The sequence below is a fragment of the Humulus lupulus genome, chromosome 1, assembly GCF_963169125.1.
Source record: "Humulus lupulus chromosome 1, drHumLupu1.1, whole genome shotgun sequence".
Classification (NCBI taxonomy): domain Eukaryota; kingdom Viridiplantae; phylum Streptophyta; class Magnoliopsida; order Rosales; family Cannabaceae; genus Humulus; species Humulus lupulus.
The window spans coordinates 309,144,622-309,162,620 of record NC_084793.1 but is presented as its reverse complement, the minus strand read 5'-3'; the positions used below and the strand labels follow the sequence as shown (position 1 = coordinate 309,162,620).

At 34.9% G+C, this 17,999-nt stretch overlaps 1 protein-coding gene across 1 annotated transcript; it reads left to right on the top strand.

Moving 5' to 3' along the window:
* The first annotated feature begins 14,456 nt into the window (after window positions 1–14,456).
* LOC133781889 (cytochrome P450 81Q32-like) lies at window positions 14,457–17,769 on the top strand. The gene is made up of 2 exons (XM_062220998.1): window positions 14,457–15,344; window positions 17,134–17,769. The coding sequence occupies exons 1-2, from the start codon at window positions 14,457–14,459 to the stop codon at window positions 17,767–17,769; spliced, it is 1,524 nt and encodes a 507-aa protein (XP_062076982.1).
* Window positions 17,770–17,999: the final 230 nt, after the last annotated feature.

Sequence of the window (17,999 nt, the reverse complement as noted above, 5' to 3'; positions counted from 1 at the left end):
ACCATGTTGACATCCCCATGGCCTTTCGCAGTATGGGGCATCGACCTCATAGGCTCTCTCCCAACTGGAAAAGGCGAAGTGAAATATGCTGTAGTCGCCGTTGATTACTTCACGAAATGGACGGAGGCTGAACCATTGGCAACTATAACTTCGAAAAAGATCCTTGATTTCGTGGTAAAGAACATCGTATGCCGATACGGAGTACCGAGAAAGATTGTATCCGATAACGGAACCCAGTTCGATTGCGACTTATTCACCAACTTTTGTGACAGGAACGGCATAATAAAGAGTTTTTCATCAGTGGCTCACCCTCAAGCGAATGGTCAGGTCAAAGCAGTTAACAAAACTCTCAAGAGCTCTCTAAAGAAAAAGTTGGAGGAGGCAAAGGGAAGATGGCCCGAGGAATTGCCTCAAGTCCTTTGGGGATATAGGACCACAGCTCGGACATCAACAGGACATACTCCGTTCTCTCTAGCGTACGGCTGCGAGGCAATGTTGCCCATCGAGGTCGAAATCCCGACGATCCGAACTCAGATTTACGATCAAAGTTCCAATCACACTCAGCTCGAAGAAACCCTAGATTTGATTGATGAAAAGAGAGAAGAGGCTCAGCTGAGAAATGCTGCTTACCAGCAACGAACTACACGATATTTCAATAAGAGGGTTCGAGATCGAAAGTTCGGAATGGGAGATCTGGTATTAAGACGCGTATTCTTGGCAACCCGAGATCCAGCAGCTGGAGTGCTCGGGCCGAACTGGGAAGGACCATACCAGATAGAGTCAGTCATCCGACCTGGTGTGTACAAACTTGCGAGATTGGATGGGAGCCTGATACCGCGAGCATGGAATGGCGAACACCTTAGACCTTACTATCAATAGTGTAGGAAGTGTTGCCTGTAACCATGAATTTCTATCTGTACTAGTTTGTTTGTTTGTTTTTGAATTTCATCAAATAAAAGGTCTATTTTGTTCCATATGTAATTTCTTTTTATTTTTGCAATCTCTCTTAATTTTATAACCTATGGTCACACTCATAGGATATTAAGGGGGTATCATTGGTATATATACCATCAGATTAAAAAAAAAAAAAAAAAAACATATGGAGATAAAAGTATTTGGAGATAACCAAGTACGCGAGCCTAGATAACCGAGTTATCAAAAACATATGAAGTATTCGGATATAACCAAATACGCGAGCTTAGATAGTTCGGAGAAAACCGAACTACCAAAAACCTAAAACGTTTGGAGTTAACCAGATGTGCAAACTTAACAGGTTTGGAACAAACCAGCCAAAAAACTAATTGATGATAAGTAGGAACCTAAACCTATTTCGAGATAAGTTGAGATCGAGGCTGGAATATCTTAAAGAAAAATAGTTTCGAACTCTTAACCTCAGAGCAAAAAACTGAGGATGAGGAAAAGTGACTAAAAAAAATAAAAAAAAAGATATAACCAGATCATTCACATTACATACCATATAAGTACTTTTGAGTTCATGGTTAAAGTAATATCCGACCTTGATAAGTAACGAGGTCGGAAGCGGATAATTCGAATAAACTATGCATGAATGCATCGAATTTCGAGCCTAAATCCAAACTATGTTTGTATGAATAAATAAACATAACCGGTTCATCAAATATGCAAAATATTTCGAGCCAAGAAATGTAAAGCATATAAAAGAATGGTAAAAGAAATTGTATCAGCCCCGTGGGCATATATTAAAATAGTTACAGAAACAAGGGGACGCAGCCCCGATAACTGATCTCCCCGAGGTTAGATATAAGGAAGAGGAGTCTCCTTGGCCTTCTCAGCATCAGTAGCACCAGACCCCTCAGGACGAATAGCATGGCTATCCTTCTGAGCCGCCTCTCGAGCAGCTGCACTTGCCTCAAGACGGGCATTCCACCGCTCAACGTATGTGGCCTCGAGAGGACCCAGGAAGCTGGTATCGAGGTCGACATTGTCAGCCCAAAGTTTGTACATGGCTTGGTCGACCGCTTTCTCCTTCTGCTCCTTATACTCGTCCAGGAGGCGGGCTTCTCGCTCTCCATGAAGTCGAAGGTGATAGATTTCTCTTATTCGAGCTTGGCATTGGCCTTCTCGAGCTCGGCATTCGATTTTTCCAGCTCCTCGAGATGGGTCTTCATTTTTTCAAGTTCAGACTTCGAGTCTTTGAGCTCGTCAGCCATCTTAAGCTCGAGATCCCTCGATTTCTGGGCCAGGGACATGCTCGTTTGCACCTCGTTGGTCAACTTATAGTTGAGCTGTGCTGAAACGACAAGGGCCTGAAACACAAAGAACGAATCAGAATTGCGAATTGAGGCATAAATACTTAAAATAGAGTTGCGAAGGCTACCGCGGCGGTGAGTTCGATACTCTTATCATAAAGAGTATTGCAGTCTGAGGCCTTGCGCATGAGATCCCAGTGGTCGGCGCCGAAGCCAGAAAAGCTCTGACCCACTCGAGAAAGGATATCCGAGCTGAGTACAGCCCCTTCTATCCCAGCGGCGCCATCAAGTACGTACTCCTCAGTATGAGTTCGGGCCGTTGGCAGCTGAACCTTGGAGGTAGAAGGTTTCTTCGGGGGCCGAATAACTGCTAATTGGGTTTCGGTGGGAGGCAGTGAGATGGGTGCGGTCGAGCCAAACCCATCAACCTGGACAGTCGGTTCCTTGGAGGTGTTTGCAGTGGTCTGGGCCGTGGGAGTCGTCTCGCGGCGTCTGGGTACCTTGGACGGTCGGTCGGACCTCCCTGGTATCCTCGGACGTTTGCTCCTCTGGGCGCCAGCTCCCCCATCGCTAAAAAGCACAGCGTCGAGGTCGGGATTCATGGCACCTGCACAGTGACAATGGGTTAGACAATAATAATAAGTTTGAAAAGAGATGGAAACCAGGTAAAGAAAAAACCTAACTGGGACTCTCCCCCGAGCTCGAACTTGGGGACCAAGAAATTCCCCCGTCTGCAGAGGAGGCGGGGGGAGTGCCTTCCCTATAAGTAGGTGATAACCTCGAGAGGTCCCTATAATCATTGGTCCCGTACTGCACAGCTATCCCATTCCACACCTCGTCCGTGGTGTACATGGTATCGTATTTCCCGAGCCCACTGTCGAACCTATGGACACAGTCATCTACCCAACTCCATATGTAGAAGTGGTATCTATCCTGTGGGCACGAGACTAACTTATTGGGCCTGTGTTTTAGTAAAGTGGGGGACCACATTCGCGAAGTAGGAAGGGTTTTACCTTCATCTGAGTTCGAGCTCGAGGCTTCATCGTTGGCTTCATTCCCAGAACGCGGACTTCTCAAGCGAACTGGGAGTGATGTCTTCCTTTCTCTCCTCGGAGGAAGGGCGCCTGTGGGCAGTGGCACCTCCTCCCAGTGTTCATATTTTTTACTGGACCAGTCAGAGGTTGACTGGCCCTCTCCCAACAACCCGCAAGCTCGGAGCTTGTCCTCATGTAATAGATATGAGAGAGATCTCCTGCCATAAGGGAGTCGGAGCAAGGCTTCTCTGTGCCCCTTCATTGCCTCATCGGGGGTGGGACGCTGGAAATTAGCTGAAAGGCGAGACACATTTCAACTAAATATGGATTTAAGAACTAAAGTCTCGAGCTCAGGAATAAAAATAACGAGAATACTTACGAATCCGCCTGAACGAATAATGCCGAGACGGGAACAGACCATCTGTCCAGAAGAAGGCCCTTTTGAAATCAGGCGGGTGGTTGGGAAGATCCCCAAAAACCTTCGTCTCCTTGGGGTAGCTCGAGAGATAGTAAAAACCATCCCCTCCCCGAGCTCGGGAGGGGTTACTTTTTAAACAAAAGAGATATAAAATCTCTTGAGGTGAAGGTCCTTCCCACCCTAGCTTGTGGTACAAGGACCTCAGGGCAGACAACACCCTGTACGAATTGGTGTTGAGTTGGAACGGAGCCAACCCAACAAAATCAATAAAGCCTTTGAAAAAAGACTTCAAGGGCAGCAATGCTCCTGCCCTCATATGTTCTTGGCTCCATGCCGCATATTTCACTGTGGCGTCACGGCCGCCAGGGGCGAAGCAGCTACGTTCTTGACCAGTCGGAGGTCGACACTTCAAGGTGCCTGACAAACTAAGGCCATGGAAAGCCAGGATTTCAGATATTTGACTGGTTGTGGTAACTGTGCTCCAGTAGAGCTCGGCCTCGAACATCTCTCTCCTCGGCTGTGAGGAGGAAGGTTCCCCCATTAATGAAAATTTGAGCTCCCCTGGATGATATGCAACAGTGACTTTTAGCGCAGGGTCGAGGGGAATTGGCCTAGGTCCTGAATTGGGCTCCGGATAGATGGCCTCCCGAAGAACTCTTCTCTTCCCCTCGATGACCTCGTCTATCTGGCGGCGGTAGTGAGCTCGAATGTCTTCTTGCTCGCGTGCAAGCTCGTATTCTCTTATCCGACGTTGGTTCCGGGCAAAGAGCGATTCCGGGCTCGGAGATTTCGGCTCGTAAGGGACTGCCAGCAATGACCCCCACCGTCTTTCCAGATTCTGTGACATCTAGCGAGAAAGAAAAAATGGTGAGGGCCATGCATACAAGATTCACGAGCTCAATGGAATGAGCTCGGAAATTTAGGAACGAGACTAAATACTAAGACCCTTATTGAAGAGTCAGGGGCGTGTATTCCACGAAAAAGAAAAGGAGCGTGGATAATTTTTTGAAAATCCCGAAATTCAAGGGAAAGAAGAATGGCGGTTAACCAGGAAAGGCGTCTTTGAGTTTCGTGCATTTGTCAAGGCCCATGTTTTTATCCGAAAACTTAATGTACAAGAAACGCTGCCTATGGTGCTCTCCATTTTCAAAACCCAGAAAATGGGAACCACGCTCAAACGTCAAAACTGGGTATAAACCAGAGACGAACATCCAGAATGAAAATCTAGAAAGTATAAAAGCCTATCGGTTCAAAACCTCCTATCGTATCATGCTAAGAACGTAAACTAGCACACACAGCAAGAACATTTTAAATGGAGAACAAAAATGGCATACTTACACAGTAATGGTGATTGCAGAGAGATCGTCGATTGAAGAAGAGGTTGCAGGAAAGAACTCACTGACTCGAACAGACCAGGATTCCTTTGTTTATTTGGTCGAGAAAACATGCACGGAACAGGAACTTTGCAAAGAGGTCTCTGGGCTTGTTTTTCTTCTTTTTTTGCTTATGGCGAATGAAGATGAAAGTGAAGAAGATGAAGAGTGGGGTCTTGTATATATAGGTGGGGAAAAGGAATTAATCAAGAGCGTCGAATGAAATCTTCGCTAGATCGAACGGATGGGGATCAATGACAAGAAGGCGCCGAAAAGTTGTCAGACGGACGATCGTGGGCGTGTTTCCAAGGTACTCAAGTACCTAAAGTGAGCAATACCCAGCTGACGCGTGTCCATTTTCAAGAGTGTATGATGGTACAGTTCTCAAAGAAAGTAGTTCAAAAGTTTCCTTCTCTTAGGATTCGAACAAATACTTTTGAGGGGGCAAGATGTTATACCCAGATTTCGAGCCATGGTAAATGTGACCTCGAAAGTTGGATTCGCAACAAATGGTTTCGTAAGGATTAGAGTATACTCCAGGGTTGTATATCGAGCCTGCAAAGTACGAAATATGACCTCGAATATGGTGAGCTCGAAACGATCTCGATCTCAAAAGGTAGCTCCGAGAACACATTCAACTTCGGGGACGACTTCGGATCGGGGGTCTCGAGCTCGATGTACGTACAATCTCGAAAGACACGTGATCTCGGGAGATGTCATTAGCTCGCACAATGACGTGAGACCTGGGATGCTAAAGCCTTAGAGATACGCGATAACCACCTTGAATACCTACAAGTATTATAAATATGAGATGTAATCCTCATTTATTAATGTAAATCCCCAAGAATCGTGGGATATTATTTGGTCAGTTATGCGTTTCCTGGTCTTCAGGGACGTTTCCTTTTATATCTGATTATAGGCATTTAAAGTCATTTATTTTATTCACAAAAGAGTAACTACCCAAAATATGTGGGATAGTATTCTGCATCCTTCTCTATAAATAGAGAAGCCATGCACCATTGTAATGGACCGAAATTCTGAAGCTTGAGAGAAAACTCTGCAGAATTCATGCTAAAGAATTTTCAGAGATAATCTTAAGATCAATAACAGAGACTCGTGGACTAGGCAGATTTAACTGCTGAACCACGTAAAAATCGCGTGTTTGATTTGTTTTATTTCATTTAGCCATTGTCATTCATTGTTTACGTGCTCTTCTTTTACTGTTTGACGAAAAACGGCGTCAACACAATCTTGTAACATATTTATACTTTTTAATGAGTTTTAGTTATTGCATGTAACAATTTTATTATTAATTGTAATAGTTTTGTTACTCATTGTTATAATATTAATATTAGTTGTTCCTAACATCTAACATTTTTGTAAATTTTTTAGTTACAAAAATTGAATATTTTACTTATAAAATTAATTTTGTAAATCATTGTTACAAACATGTTAATAAAAATAAAAGAATTTGTTACAGTGATAATGAATTTTCAAATTACTAAATAAATTATGACCAAATTTTAAGTATTAAAATCTATATTTATTTGTTTGTTAAAAAAAACTAATATTTATTTAGATTGGTTTTCACGAGTAACATTTTATTTTGCGAATATTTTTTTGTTCTGATTAATTTAGTCAAAAGAGAATACGTTAAAAAAAAAATCAAACCAACAAACTAATTTATGGTGATAGATTTGGCCATATTATAATATTATTAAATAAATAGTTTTCAAATTATTAGATTCGTCTTTATAATACTAATAATTAATAATTATATTATTAGTTTTTAAAATCATTAATAATTTATTATGACGAAAAATTATATGTGTTATTGAATGGGTTTGGGTGTCATATTTACTAATAGATTATTTATTAGTTGGCATCATTTGAGTGCCGTATATTTGTAATTAATTTTAATTACCGTAAATTTAGATTTTTTTTATTAACTTGCCGTATAGATGCAAATTTCCCCATAAAAATATGGGCTAGGCATAGATGGTCTTGATATTATATTAATAATATTTATGTATTGTCTTTATAAATAATATAAAATTATATTAGGAATATTATTATATTAATTATATGTATACTCACATCAAATAAGTATAATTATATTATTTTATATAAAATATGATATAAATATACTTAGTTAAGTAATAGATACATCCGGACTTTTTATTATAAAAGATAAAAAATTGAGAAGGTTTTTCATAATAGAACATGCTTTTCTATATTAAAGTCAAAAAAGGGGCAACAACGCTAAACAAGTATATACAAAAGTGAGTAATTAGCGGCAAAACCTCCAATCTTTATTTTCTTATATACTTAATTTCTACTTTTTTTAATTTTGCCGGTTAAACCTCCCAAACTTACGTTCTATTACCATATTTATTGTTTACGTCGATTCCCCCCATTATCTCCCCGAACCCTTCGAGTGCCCTCAACCTCTTCACGCACGTTCGATTGCTTTTTGGAGAGATAGAGAAACTTGTCTCCATCCGAGTGTCCTTGAAATTGGCCGGAACGAGAAACACCTTGCTCCCGTCAACTCTTCCTATCTACGCAACTATAAGTATTGCAAATCAAAATGCAAAAGGGTCGAGAAAAAAATCAGTAATTGTTCCTCTTCAAGAGAGCTCTCACTCTCTATTGTTGTAACTGCCTCAAGAACATAATCAAACTTGGTGTAATTGTTCTTGTTTCATCTTAAATACTACTGACTAAAGTGGGTGTATGTCATCTTTTTGGGATCGAACTACTACAAACCTGTGTCTCTTTCATTTATTACTACATTTACTTCTCTTTCTTTGGTTCACTATTCACAATAAGTATTCCACTTTGAATTTTACAAACAAAATAATTCTTCATTCATTACTCCGTATAACTTGAAGAAATAATTAGTCAACAATATATAACTAATACCATTTTTTTCTTTCGATTGCAACATAATGTAATTTTGTTTTCAAAGGTTAGCTTGTTTAAAGTTATATATTTATAGGGAAATTCTAAGGTAATTAAGACATGCTATGGTAGACACCTAAGTTAATTTTCACCCCATTTTTTTTATGATAATGATTTCATTGTAGTCATAGCCTCTTGTAAAATTTCAGTAAAATCTTAATAATTTATGGTGCTGAAAACATGATTAAAAGAGTTTGTTTTTCCAAGCGTATAAAAATAAAATGTACAAGTGTAACAGACTATTTAAATCCTAATTTCGGTTTTGTAAAATATCCAAAATTTTAAAAGAGAAGGCTTGCTATGACTACAATAAATACCATTTTAAGAAAAAAATTAGGGTCCAAATTAATTTATATGGCTAAAGCAAGACCTTCCCTTACCGTTTACATATAAGCGTGCCTTTTCTAATAATTGCCTTATATTTATAATAATTATGCTTAAAATATATAATATAAATTTAACTTGACTGAAAAAGAGGTGGTTTATATATACAAAATAAATATAGCGTTAAGCACAGTAGAAAAAACAAAAGTTAGCGTTTGAAAAAATGGGAGTAAAATACATTTGAAAACAAAGAAGAGCTTGAGATAGAATAAAAATTAGTATACATTTATAATATTGTGCAACTGACTCTTTCAGCCAATAATATTAGACAAAGGGTAAGGATATGAATGCACAAAATATTACTAAAGTGACAATTTCATTTAACTAATTAAATTTATGTCAGTCAAGCTCCTTACATTAAAAAATAATGTTTAGAAGACAAGATAAAAATGAATAAACGATGGAGTGATAAAAATAAAGTATTTGTTTGAGGAATATATTTATTTAAAAAATAATAGTTATGTTATCAAGTTATATATTTATGCTTATAAGTAGATTAACATGTGTGTGAGAAAAAAATCTTCCAAAATTTTGAAATATAATTTAAATTAATAAATCAATCTCTTTCAATGCTATAATATCATAAACACATGGATGTCCTCTTAACTTTAAAGTTACAGAACCATATTAGATATATAATTATATTTATATATTAATGTATATTTGATATACTTTCTTCATATAAACGAGATGGTTCTCTAAATGGAAAGTTTTAATTATATAACTTCAAACATTTCAAAAAAATTATATAGCTTAAAAAAAGAACATGAAAAATAAAAATACATATATTATGGTTTTAATTTTAATGTTGTTTTACTCCTTTTAATTTTTATTTTCTTTTCAATTTAAATTTAATTTTAAAATTTTAAATCTAATATTTAATATTTAAAACTCAGTGGTATTTTGATTATATTTAAAAAAATTGATTAAAATTGGGCTCAGGATATTATTTTGTTTTATTTTGTAAAATTTAAGGGATCCGAAGTGTCATTTAACAAAACAGATGATCCGATTAATAATTTTTGCACAACACAATGACCAAAATAATATTTATCCTACAATAAAATAAAATAAAAATGATATAAATTGGATATAATGAATCCCAATTTTTTTTTTAACATTTTAAAAGATAAAGAGAAACAATAAAAATTAAAGAAAAAACTATAAGAAATACTTATTTGATAAATTAATTAAAATAAGAGTAAAAGAAAAAAAATGATAAAAATATGGAAGCCTACAAATAATAATTCACGAAGGATAATGAATAAAAAAAATTAGACATAGTATTTTTTTTATTTGTGCTCACTTAAATATAATTCAGTAAAATAATTGTTTTTTTTAAAAAAAACGCTTAAACTAAAATAAGGGAACAATTTGTACAAAAGGAAAAAAATAAAATAGGGAGAAAAGGCATATAAGAATGATTAATGCATGCAATACTATTATTTATTTATTTTTATTTTTTTGGTAAATCAGAAATCTTTGTATTCACATCAAACTCCTTTACAACCTAACAAGAATCAAAGAACAATTAATTACAAGCTCTCATGAGTATTCCTACCCAATCTCTATCTATACTATTGAGTTTATGTATATTCATTAAATGTAACCTATTACAAACAACATGAATAATATTCTTTACAACAACTGAAACCATGGGAAGCACATGATCCCAAAGAACTCTATTTCTTCCCATCCAGACATAGTAAACTGTAGCAGAAACAATACTGAACAGAACAGCTCTTCTACCTTTCGAAATCTTTTTTTTCAGCAACCACTTCAACAACTTTTCCAAGTCAGTACATGTATAGGTAATATCACACCAACTAACAACTTCTAGCAAGACTTTCCTACTGAAGCAGCAGGAAAAGAATAAGTGACTATGATTCTCTTCAGCAACTCCACAAATTAAGCAATCGGCTTGAGGAGTGATTCCAAACCTGTAAAGCCGATCTCTAGTGTGAAGTTTTCCAAGTAAAGCCATCCAAACAATAACTCTATGTTTTGGAACATTAGATCTGTCCCAAATCAAGGAGTACTTCCACCTTTCTAACTGAATAGACTGCATCTTGTTACGAAGACCCTGGATGGAGAAATTGAAGAGCTGAAATTCTATTTGAGTAAACATATTCTTAATTTTTTCTTTAGTTTGCACAATACGCTTCCAATACCAACTTGCATCATTTGGAGCTATATGGTTCCACCAATCATCATGTTTAATATAGACGGAATTCACCCACTTAACCCACAGTTTATCCTTCTTCTTGGTGACATCCCAAACATGTTTACCTATAGCACAAAGATTCAACATAGCTATATCTTTAAACCCCAAACCTCCTTTTTTTTTCCTTACAAACATCCTCCCAAGAGACATTACCCGGGCCATTAAGCATCTCACTGCCCTTCCAAAGAAAGGCTCGACACACTTGGTTAATCTTTTGAACAACCATCTTAGGAAGGATAATAGTTTGAGACCAAAAAGAATTTATGGTAAGCAAAACAGAATTAATCAATACCATCCTGCCGGCATAAGAAAGGTTTCTACTACTCCAAACCTTAATTATTTTGGTCATTTTATCAACTAAGCAATCACAGTCAGCCCTTGTAATCCTTTTTTACAGATTTTCATACCCAAGTATTTAAAAGGCAGCAAACTCTTTTGAAAACTAGAAATATCCACTATTCTATCAAACAGCTTGAAGCCCCTTAGCAACAGGGTTGCTGAAACATAATCTCCTATACAAAACAAAAGAAGATCATCAGCAAAACAAAGGTGAGTAAGAGCCAAACTCTTACATCTCGGGTGGAATTGAAATTTGCTGTCTTTTGTTATCTTTTTTAAGATCCGGGACATATACTCCATTCCAATTACAAAAAGAAGAGGCAACATAGGATCTCCTTGTCTCAAACCCCTCTTGGATTGAAGATACCCATGTAAAGCTCCATTAATGCAAAAAGAGAACCGAGGAGTAGTTACACAAATCATGATCAACTCCACAAATTTTTGGGGAAAGTTCAAAGCTTCTAACATTTCTTTAAGAAAATCCCAATCAAGAGTATCATAAGCTTTCTGAAGATCAATCTTGAAAAGGCAAGTCGACTTAGCACTTCTTCTATTATAACCCCAAACCATATCTTGGCAAATCATGATGTTGTGAGCAATTTTCCTTCCTTTCACAAAACCACTTTGGTTTTCCAAAATTATGTCAGGAAGAATATCTCTAAGTTTGTTACAAATCATCTTAGTGGCTATTTTATAGATCACATTGCAACACGCAATAGGTCTATAGTCACTAACTGATTCGGGACAAATAGACTTGGGCACCAAAGTCACTGTTGTAGCATTAATTTCTTTTAGAAGCTTCCCTGTGTTAAGAAAAGATAAAATGGCCTCTTTAACCTCCTTACCAGTTATCTCCCAAGTATCTTTAAAGAAGTTACTATTATATCCATCAGGACCTGGAGCTTTATCATTAGGAATGGACTTCAGAGCCGCTTCTACCTCTTCACCAGTATAATCTCTTCACTAGTATTTTTTTTTTGTTTTTGCAAACTTTATTCTTATAGTTATAAGATTAATTATTATTATTATTATTATGATAATTTTAATCACAAATATAACTTTTCTTACCTTCAATCTATATGTTATCACAGAAGATAAATTATAGTAACTAATTAGCATCGACAATAATTTAATATAACTTTAGAATTTTTCTCTAATATCTTTATTTATTATTTTATTAGTCTAATATATTTATTATGGCATTATGTATAGTAATTTATTGTGAACAAAAATCACTTTAACGATAACTTATTATATGAGTATAATAAAAAATAAATAAAAGTATATTACTAAACTTGGGTAATTGGAACTTTAAAAAAAGATGGGCAATTAGATATTACATTTTTAATTACATTTTGGTTTTCTCAGAATGAACTCCACATTTATATATGTTGTTTGATAGAGATGAGTAGATAATATATATATATATATATATATATTGGGGAATTCTCTTCACTTTAAGCTTTACCAGTGAGGCTCTCAGTATTTTCGACTTGTGAACAATTTTTAGTGCGATTTTTTTATGACCGTGTATATTGTAGCTATTTAGAGCATCCTGCAAATTTTCAAAAAATTCCGAATAATTTACAGTAACGAAAATTAAGTTCAAACATGTTATTGCACGCGTGACTAATTTTTTTTATGCGCGTGGAAAACAACATGTTTGAACCTAATTTTCGGTACTGTAAGCAATTCAGAATTTTCTAAAAATTTGCAGGATGCTCTAAATAGCTACAATATACACGGTCATAAAAAAAATTGTGCCGAAAAAAATTCACGAGTCGAGAAATATTGAAAGATCTACTGATAGGGCTTAAAGTGAAGTCCAATTCTCTTATGAATATAAATGAAACGCAGACATATATGGCTGGTGTGTTTTGTTAGTAGAAAAATGTATATAGCACAAAAAGGAAATTGAAAAAAATTAGAGATAGTGATGGAGAATCTAAGAACCATAGCAAAAGCTATATAAGAAGAGTTTATACCTTTTTGGACCCTGTGTTTTTTCCCATTACCTGTTTAAATCTTGTATTTTGACAAATTACTTTTTGGACCTATGTTTTATAAAATATTTAAAATAGAACCCTAAACTCGATTCTGGTCAATATTTTCTCAACTAAAATCACAAATAATTTATCAAACTAACAATTCAGAACAAAAATAAAATTATTCTATTTAAAAACTGTGTTGTTATATTCAATTTTTTCTTCATCAAAATTGAGTTTAGAGTTCTATTTTAACCATTTTACAAAACATAGGGTCCAAAAAGTAATTTGTCAAAATACAGGATCCAAACAAGTAATGAGACAAAACACAGGATGCAAAAATATATAAACCCATATAAAAATAGGGAATATTCCTACATTATTAGGGAATATTCATATATAATATACTTTAGATATAGATATAGGCACATCATGAGATGGTAATGACTACAAGTACGAAATACAAAAATAGGGATACCAACGGAATGATTTGACGAATTTTTCAACTAAAAGGGTACGTATATGTAGATGGATATACATTTTATAGCAACAAGACTACTAATAGTTAATAGTAATAATTCATTGCTGATCACAGCACAGAGTATACTACCACTACACAAAATGGATGAACTAGGAATATTCCTTCATATATAAATATAAATGTATATATATATATATAAATATAGGGTCTGTTCGGCAATTATTCTATTTTTTATAATACAAAAATTAAAATATTTTTTCAATTTTGTTTATTTGTTTTTAAAATAAAAATATGTTTTGTTAGAGTTTTTATTATTTTGTTTAAAAAAATAAAAATAAACTACGGCTGTAAATATGACCGATATCAATGGCACCACTATTGTGTTCTATAGCAAATTTTTTGACAAGGAATGGCATCAGAGCCGACAAAAAATGTGATGGAGGTTGCAGTTTTGTAAGGTAGAAAAGATCTGAAAGTGAGGTTTGACAGATAAAAAGATGAAAGTCATTCTAGGAGTTCATGATAGCCGATCTTGCTCCGACGGTCGGAGAGCATCTCTCCGATGACCCAAAAAAGAAGAACACTATTTGAGTTTGAGGAAATCGACTTATACCTCACTAGTCGATCAAATAGGAAAGAGCAAAAAGTGTTGAAAAAAATTATGATAGTAAGAAAAATATATTTTCAAAAATTTATTTAAAATTAAAAAAAACAAATATATGTTTACCGAACAAATTTTTTTTATTTTATATTTAGATTTTTAATTAAATAAATATAAAATTATTTTTTTAATGATTACCGAACATACACGAGAGCTATTTGACATTTTAGAGTACCTAATATCATATAAGGTTACACCGCATTAGTAATACCTCATAATACTTATTAAATTTAAATAAATAAGTAAGACTCGATATTAAATTATATAACTATGCCTAGTTGGCACCAATGCCTATTAGCAATTCTCTATGCTATAAGACTACTGATTCATTACTCTAAAAAAAGAATATAGTTCAACTACACAAAATGGATCAACAACTCTTACTATACACCTCTCTTTCCTTTATCATCATCCTGATCTTGGCTTGTTACAAGCTCTTCTTCCAAACCAAGAAACGACACTACAAAAACCTACCACCATCACCACCCTCTCACCCCATAATCGGCCACCTCCATCTCCTCAAACCACCACTCCACCGAGCTCTGCACATTCTTTCATCCAAATACGGCGACGTTTTCACACTCTGGCTCGGGTCACGCCGCGCGGTCATCGTCTCATCCCCTTCCGTCGTAGAGGAATGCTTCACTACAAACGACATCGTTTTCGCCAACCGCCCACCTTTCCTCATGGGCAAGCACGTAGGCTACAACTACACCACCATCCTCTCCTCCTCTTACGGCGACCACTGGCGGAACCTCCGCCGTATCGGGGCCATCGAGATCTTCTCCTCCGCCCGTCTCAACCTCTTCCTCGATATCCGTAAAGACGAGATCAAGCGACTCCTCTTTAAAATCTCGCGAAGTAGAAGCAGCAGAGTGGAGCTGAAGTCAAAACTACAGGAGCTGAGTTTCAACATCGTACTGAGAATGGTGGCCGGAAAACGGTACTACGGCGATGACGTCACAGATGAGGAGGAGGCTGAGAAGTTTCGAGAGATTATGAAAGAGGTTCTTGCGAATTCCGGAGCTGGAAATCCGGCTAATTTTTTGCCGATACTGAATTGGATTCCGAATGGTTATGAGAAGAAGGTGAAGAGGCTTGCGAAGAAGACAGACTCATTCTTCCAGGGTTTGATCGAAGAGCAACGGAGTAACAAAGATGGGAAACGGAACACCATTATCGACCATTTACTTTCTTTGCAGGAGTCTCAACCTGAATATTACACTGACCAAATCATCAAGGGCTTCGTACTGGTAATTCTCTATATATATATATATATATATTATATATATATAATGAAGTTAAAACCTCTCGAGAAATTAAGAGTAACTGACGGTCGAGAAATTAAGAGTCTTGACACTTTAATTAAAAATACTGTTTTTTTTTGTTTTTAAAAGCTTTTTTTGAAAATAATTTTTAAAAATAAAGTTACAAAAAACAGAAAATTTTGAGAATAACAAAAAGTTGTTTTCTGTTGTTCTCAAATTTTATTTCCTTACTTTCTCACTTCATATTTTTCATTATTTTTTCATTTAAATTATTTTATCTCATTATTTATTACAAACTTTTAAAATATTTTTCTCTTTGTAAATATATTTGTTAATTTTTTATTTAAGATTTTAAAAAAATAAACTTAAAAATTATTTTTAGAAAACATTAATCAAACACCTCTTGTTTTTTGAAAACTACAAAAACAATTTTATGTTCTCATTTCTGATAATACAATTTTCAAAACAAAAAACAGAAAACAATATCAAACAGTGTTTTTCTTTTTATATAAACCCATTAATTATAACATATATAATTTTCACAGAAGAAAAGTATTAAAGGCTTCGTAATGATACTAATTATCTTTTATTTGAAAAAATATAAAAAAAATTATATATCTTTTGGCATAAATTTAATTAAACTGAGTGATATCAAACCAAATCTATGTAGATTTTTAGTTTATTTTTCATACGTAATAATTCCATATATTCTAAAATATCTCACTTGTGACGGTGTTAGAAATTCATAAAACACCATGATACAAAATTGTATATAATTTAGAATATAATGAGAAATTGAAAAAAAAATTAAGAACATACATACCTGATTCTTCCATAGTAATAACCGAGTTTTGTTAATGTAATACTAACCAATTAAGTCTTCCTTCTTAGATTTCTAAATCTGAAGCAAATCAAATAGATCAACCAAATACCACCATACAATTGTGAAGAGACAATATATATTTATAGAGTTAGGGATGGTACTTAGCTACATAACCCTAGTTGACTGGGTCTCCTCTTCAAACATCTATAATTAACTATACTTCACACACTAATTAACTATATTTCAACTATATTTCACGTAGATGCTAAGTCCATTAACTATAGATCACTAATTATATATGTTAATTCAGCAAAGAATTATCTAACAACCCATATTTTAATAAAATAATTAAAATATTAATGTAAGCCCAAATAAAATTCTTACAATAAATCCATGCAAATGCAGTACTTAATTCAAAATTAACTACATATATATCTCAAGCTATATCGCACACCCTTTTCAAACAAATTAAACACATCTTTTAATTTTGTTGGCAGTCTTGCAGGTAAGTTGTAATAATAATTGATGTAATTTAATATCGTACTCATATATTATAATTTAAAATAAAATATGCATATGACTTAATATTAACTTACACACTAACTATAATATCTAGTGTTAGACACCATATGATATACCAAATAACAATGCCATGTTATATGATATTTTAAATGATGTAACATCTTATATATAATTGATGATACCCATCATAACTTATTAAATTAAAATAAGTGGTACCATTTTTAAATTTAATATCACTCATAAAATGTCACCTCATCCTAAGTGTTTGTTCGTAAACACACATGTGTTTTATACAAAATGATCGATGTTCCACTCTAATAATAATTATATCATTTTGAAGTAGACTATCATTTATTAGCAAATAGGAGTTTGTGTGTAAATATTATATGTCTCAGTTATTACTCTGATATTAGTAATATTATTTTGTAGATATTATTGTTTGCTGGAACTGATACATCAGCAGTGACACTAGAATGGGCAATGTCCAATTTATTGAATCATCCTTATGTTCTAACAAAAGTCAAAGCTGAGCTAGACTCTCAAATCGGTCAACAACAATTGGTGGATGAATCAGATCTTTCTAAACTCCCTTATCTCCAATGTATCATTTCTGAGACCTTACGATTGTATCCAGCTGGTCCACTTCTTGTACCTCACTACTCCTCAAATGATTGCACCATTGGCGGATACGATGTGCCATGTGACACTATTTTATTGGTCAATGCATGGGCCATACATAGAGATCCTAAATTGTGGGATGACGTCGAGAGTTTCAAGCCTGAAAGGTTTGAGAACATTAATGGAGACGAAGAAGGATACAAACTAATGACATTTGGACTTGGAAGACGAGCTTGTCCTGGAAAAGCCCTAGCCCAACGCATGATGGGCTTGACATTAGGGTCCTTGATTCAATGCTTTGATTGGGAGAGAGTTGATGATGATAAAATTGATATGGCGGAAGGTAAAGGACTCTCTATGCCTAAAGCAGTGCCATTAGAAGCTTTGTTTAAAGCTCGCCCTATCATGAGAAACTTTTTCTCCCAGTCCATTAATAATGACATTTAAATTTGTTTAGGCTTTTGGATAGTGGAATCTTTTAAGTTAGTGGGTAGTATCTTTGTATGCATTGTTATATTTATATTTTTCTACTTTTTATATAAGTGTAGTTCGTTCAATATTTGTAATTAAGTTATTTAAATTATATGTGTCTGCATTAATAATAAGTGTTAGGGAATTCACCTTCCTCACACCAGCCTCATCTACAATCACAAAATCAACAAACCAGTAGACACAAC